We start from the raw sequence: 6,000 nt of genomic DNA, 5'->3' as shown, positions 1-6,000 counted from the left end.
AGGTGATTCATTTTGGAAGGACAAACGTGAAAGCAGAATACAGGGTTAATGGAAATATTCCTGGCAGTGTGGAGCAGCAGAGGGATCTTGGGGTTCATGTCCACAGTTCCCTGTAAGCTGCCACTCAGGCGGATAGTTGTTATGGTGTGTTAGCTTTCATTAATAGAGGGATTGAGTTCAAGAGCCGTGAAGTTATGCTCCAGCTCGACAAAAGCCTGGTGTAGCAACATCTGGAGTATTGTGTCCAGTTCTGGTCACCTCAGTACAGGAAAGATGTGGAAGTGTTGGAGAAGGTGCAGATCAGATTTACCAGGATGTTGCCTGGAATGGAGGGAAGGTCTTACGAGGAAAGGTTGACAGAGCTAGGGCTTTTCTTTAGAACGACGAAGGACGAGAGATGGCTTTATAGAGGTGTACAAAATGATCAGAGATAGAGATAGAGTGGACACGCAGAAACTTTTTCCTAGGGTGGAGGTAGCTATTACAAGGGGGCATAGTTTTAAAGTGAGTGGAGGTAGATATAGGGGAGATGTCAGAGGTAGGTACTTTACTCAGAGAATGGTAGGGGCATGGAATGCATTGCCAGAGAGGGTAGTGGAGTTGACCTCATTAGGGATATTTACACGGCTATTAGATAGGCATATGGATGATAGTATAAGGTAAGGGTGGAGGTTAGATAGACCTTAGGTTTAGGGCAAACATTAGGCCTTTTTTCATCTCCACCCTTGTCTGCCTTCTGGAGAGACCACTCTCTCTGGGACTCCCTTGTCTACTCCACATAACCCTCCAACCCCACCACACCCGGCACCTTCCCCTGCAACCGCAGGAAGTGTTACACTTGCCCCCACACCTTCTCCCTCACCCCCATCCCAGGCCCCAAGATGACTTTCCATATTAAGCAGAGGTTGACCTGCACATCTGCCAATGTGGTATACTGCATCCATTGTACCCGGTCTGGCTTCCTCTACATTGGGGAAACCAAGCGGAGGCTTGGAGATCGCTTTGCAGAACACCTCCGCTTGGTTTGCAATAAACACCTCCCAGTCGCAAACCATTTTGACTCCCCTCCCATTCCTTAGACGACATGTCCATCCTGGGCCTCCTGCAGTGCCACAATGATGCCACCCAAAGGTTGCAGGAACAGCAACTCATATTCCGCTTGGGAACCCTGCAGCCCAATGGTATCAATGTGGACTTCACCAGCTTCAAAATCTCCCCTCCCTCCACTGCATCCCAAAACCAGTTCAGCTCGTCCCCTCCCTTCACTGCATCCCAAAACCAGCCCAGCTCGTTCCCACCTCCCTAACTTGTTCTTCCTCTCACCTATCCCCTCCTCCCACCTCAAGCCGCATCTCCCTTTCTTACCTACTAACCTCATCCCGCCCCCTTGACCTGTCTGTCCTCCCCGGACTGACCTATACTCTCCTCTCTACCTATCTTCTCCTCTATACATCTTCGGTCCACCTCCCCCTCTCTCCCTATTTATTTCAGACCCCTCTCCGATGAAGGGTCTAGGCCCGAAATGTCAGCTTTTGTGCTCCTAAGATGCTGCTTGGTCTGCTGTGTTCATCCAGCTCCACACTTTGTTATCTTGGATTCTCTAGCATCTGCAGTTCCCATCATCTCTAATGTTCTGGGGACTCTGTTTGAATCCCATCAATTTTATTGACTACAATAAAAATCTGTAACTAAGAGTCTAATGGTGACTATAGTGATTGTAACAAGGTCAGCCAGGTGAACCTCAGAGTATGAGTTCCCTGATTGGGGCTGTTAATCTGGTCCAATCAGGGAGCTCTGGCTGACAAGTAAAAATGGGAGTATTGGACATCCTGTCCAGAAAACTGGCTCTGCGTCAAGTTTTCTTTCTGAAGAAGGGACTAGGCCTGAAATATCAGCTTTCCTGTTCAGCCTGCTGTGTTCATCCAACTCTACACCTCGTTATCTGATTGTCCAGCATCTGCAGTCCCTACCATCTCATGCAACTGCGTCACCTCTCCTGCTTCCTCCTCTGTCTCATCTAAAACATTAATATCTTGGAATGTTAAGCTGCCAATCCAGTCCCTCTTACAGCCATATCTCTGTGATAGCAACATCAGAATTGCATGCCTTAATCTAGGCTCTAAGTTTATCCAGTAGAGGGTTAATCATGTCAATTGGTGAGGCTTTCAGTTCTACCTGCGAGACGTGGCCAGTTATGGACACTGAGCATCACTGATAATTACATTTGCAGGAAGTGTACCTAGCTTCAGCTGCTCACTGAACAAATGGATCGATTTGAGTGGCAGTTGGAGACACTAAGGAGCATACAAATAGTAGAGACCCATAGAAGGGATAGAAACATGGTCATGCCCAAGGTACAGAAGATAGATGGGTGATTGCTAGACAGAGCAGGCAGTCAGTGCAACAGTTCCATGTAGTTGTCCTCTGTCAAAAATAGTATTCTGTTGAAGTATTCTGTTATGATGAGATGGGGGGATGGCCCGTCTGGTGAAATCAGCAGCAGCTGCTTTGCAACCATGGCTAGCCCTTCTGTACAAAGGCGAGGGAGATAGTGGAGTAGAGCAATAGTCACCAAATATTCATCAGAGATCCTCAGCACTAACTGTACTAGCCCTTTAGAAAGGCAGAGACTCCCTTACCCTGTACTGCAGTGAAATCCCTTCACCCATAGCAAAACAACATTCACTGTTTTCTACTGAGCTCACTGCACTGATCACAGACTGCTTCCTAGTGATGCTGTCTTCTGCACTCTCCACCTAGAACAGGTGACTTTGGACTTGGGGCTCCGCCTGGGAGTCCGGCAGAGATTAACTGACAGAGACTGATAGTTGCAATTAATGAACAACTCCATTATTATTTAGGCAGTGACTACCAGGGTAGGTGTACATGAATGTGCTGGACCTTGTCTATTCCATCAGGCAACTTTGTATAGGAATAGATGTTAAACATGAGTGGATTAATGAAAAATAAATTTAATTTACTCTCTCCTGAACAGTCTAAACATTAAGTACTGAAAATGATGCATGCACTAGCTTAACGCTCCAGTCAGAGCCTGAATTACATGTTCGGGTCTTTGGAGTGGGATTTGAACCCACTGTCCTCTCAGTCATATCTGAGAATTTGTTTTTATTCATTCACAGGATGAGCGTGTCACTGGTTAGTGCAGTATTTATTGCCCACCCCTAATTGCCCAGAGGGCAGTTAAGAGTCAACCACATTGCTGTGGGTCTGGACTCACATGTAGGCCAGCACAGGTAAGGATGGCAGTTTCCTTCCCTAAAGGACATTAGTGAACCAGATGGGTTTTTCCAACAATTGACAATAGATTCATTGTCATCAGACTCTCAATTTCAGATTTTTTTTTGTTGAATTCAAATTCCATCATCAGTCGCAGGATTTGAACCCAGATTCCCAGAACATTATCTAAATCTCTGGATTAATAATCCAGTGATAATACCACTAGGCCAGTGCCTACCCCTAGCTAAAGCTAATAACAAATATAGGAGGAACAGCAAAATAAAAAGGAGGAGCAAAGAACTTCTGTATTTTTAATAAACTGGAGGAAAATAATGACCAATGCATTTGGACACAGTGCCAATTTATAACTAAAGGTAAAAAACCTTTTGATATGAACAACAAGAGATGGTTGGTAGGGCACACAGTATGTATGAACAGTAAGGCTCTGCTACTGCATCTTGGCTGTGTTCCTCCAGATCGTTTTTTGTTTGAAAACTATCCTAAACTCAATTGTCTATGAAGATTTAACTGAAAAATATATAACTGCTCATATCGCAAACTACTGCAAGTGTGTTAAATAAAACTAAAAAACTAAAAAAGGTTCTGTAAGACATTACTATTTGTTTGAATTCCAGACACACAAAACCAACAGGAACTGATTATTCAAAAGTGTTATTTAATAAGCTAATAAATACAATTTTACTTTCCCATAGGAAACTCAGCTTCAAACATTAAAAAAGAGAGTCTACACACACACATTATCTTTGACCTCAACTTCTTTTCAATTAGTACTCAAATATATTTTAAATAGACAGCCCGTCTCTCTGGCCCTCAAGCATTACAGCCCCAATCACTGGATTGTCTCATCCTTTCAGGACAGGGATTCAGGAGGCGGAACATGATGTATCATTTCTCTGGGAAAGTAAAGTACCACAAAAACTGCAAAGCAAATTCTAAAAGGAACATATTAGACCACATTATATATGTATCAAGCATATTTTGAAGCTGCATTATATAAGTATACATAATTATAAAGTAGATAGCATCAAAAGATTGCCTTATTTAAATATACAAATACTGAAATTACAACTTATGTGGAAAAACATGTCACTTTAAAGTGTCTCTGCTACACATTTCTCCTCTATGAACATTTATACAACTTAGACTGAAAGTACTTCTAAAAAGGAACATAGAGGTAACAGACTTGATGAGATGCAACAGTAGCCAGATTGATTATGTACATAATAGCAGCATACTCTGAACAGTTGAGCCCTCTTGTTTATGCGTTCCTTCCTGTTGACCTGATCCAATAGCATTATAATACAAAACTATTTAAAATACCATCAAATTAAATTTACAAAGCTTTCCATGTGAATTCATTTTCTGTACACTTGTCACTTAACCCATCAAAAGTTTATAATAACTTAACAATGGTATATTTGGAAAGACCAAGTATTGAATGTCCATTGCACAATGTGATAGTTACACATCATTGGTGTCAGACCTCAATTTCACCAATGTCAATCAGAATTCCTAGAGGTAGGGTTCACCAAAGATCCTGCGACATTCCACAACCCCAGAGCTGGGAGGCCTGTCACAATTATGGGTCAACTTTACTTGGCTGGGAGTTAGCTGATCATATGCCTTCTTGTATTCACGGTCAAATATATCTGTTTGACATATGGAAGGTAGATAATAGAAACAAGATATTAACATGACCCTTAATAAAGTCCACATGAAAATGAGGCAAAAACGTTTAACATTTACATTTTGTTTGAACTTATTGTTCAGTTTGAGGAATATTTTACAGTCCTGCTAATTCAATTAAATTACATTCTCCTACAACTCTTTGTAGTTTTACTTGTTTAAGGAACACAATGAGCCAGTTGCAGGTTCATTGCATAACTAGAATGCAAGGTTAAATCTTTGAAGAAAGTATTTGTCTTTGGCAAGCAGCAGCAAGGTGCTGCACCAGCTGACAAAATGTCACTCACAGAGTCAGGACACAGACCAGTGACAGTGTAGAGAGTTTGGCATGATCAATGAGAAAATCAAAGTTAAAAATATTGTGTGAAATGTTACCTATGTCGATGTTGTCTTTTCCAAGTGCCACAAGTGAGAGGAACAGAATCTCTCTGTATAAGCTCCTTCAAGAGAAGAAAGAAAATAAAATACAATTTTCAAAAGCTTAAATTGTAAATTAACCTGAAGTTTTTCAAAGCTAAGCTTTTAGTGTATGACATTTCTCTTTTAAGCCAATGGAATGATTAACTCAAATTTTCTCATTTCTTGGTTCTGGTTAGCTCACTTTCATCCTGAGAACAGATCATAAAATATCCAATACTTGACAGAAAGCCATTGGCAAACAGATTAAAGCAAATTTCCCATATATTCTTTCATTGCTAATGAGGATTAATGTTTGAAATAAAATTGATTGATTGGGGATGCTTGAAAAAGTTAAACTATAGACTGTGATGAATACATAAAATGAGAAATGTGCAAACTTAAGAGGTGACTGATTATCAACTTGCTTACCTTTGCCGTTTAAAGTATGGTTGCATGCTCAGCACCTCAAGAATCTTGCTTATTGGCTTATAGATATTATTCATCTGAATACTCTTCACAATGCTATCTAGAAAGTCCTTGTTAAATAAACAGCCTCCATCTCGCAGTGTTTGAACAAGGAGATGCTTTTTAGCTGCAATTAGAAAAACTTATTTTGTATTAATTCCAGAAATAAGCTCTAATGATTTTGTAACAGGA

At 41.2% G+C, this 6,000-nt stretch overlaps 1 protein-coding gene across 11 annotated transcripts in view; it reads right to left on the bottom strand.

Moving 5' to 3' along the window:
• Positions 1–3,893: 3,893 nt before the first annotated feature.
• Positions 3,894–6,000, bottom strand: part of dennd4a (DENN/MADD domain containing 4A) — a 174,729-nt gene continuing 172,622 nt past the window's right edge. For 10 of the 11 annotated variants that reach the window (XM_059639348.1, XM_059639350.1, XM_059639351.1 and 7 more), the window contains 3 exons: positions 5,773–5,935; positions 5,320–5,384; positions 3,894–4,907 (listed from right to left, as the gene is read on the bottom strand). In XM_059639348.1, the coding sequence (XP_059495331.1) occupies positions 4,771–4,907; positions 5,320–5,384; positions 5,773–5,935 (365 nt within the window). In that variant the 3' untranslated portion in view covers positions 3,894–4,770. The remainder of the gene's footprint in view (positions 4,908–5,319; positions 5,385–5,772; positions 5,936–6,000) is intronic. The other variant, XM_059639356.1, reaches the window with a different exon arrangement.

Source organism: Stegostoma tigrinum, chromosome 33 (genome assembly GCF_030684315.1).
Source record: "Stegostoma tigrinum isolate sSteTig4 chromosome 33, sSteTig4.hap1, whole genome shotgun sequence".
Lineage (NCBI taxonomy): Eukaryota > Metazoa > Chordata > Chondrichthyes > Orectolobiformes > Stegostomatidae > Stegostoma > Stegostoma tigrinum.
Note: the sequence above shows the minus strand (reverse complement) of the source record. Positions and strands in the feature narration are given on the sequence as shown.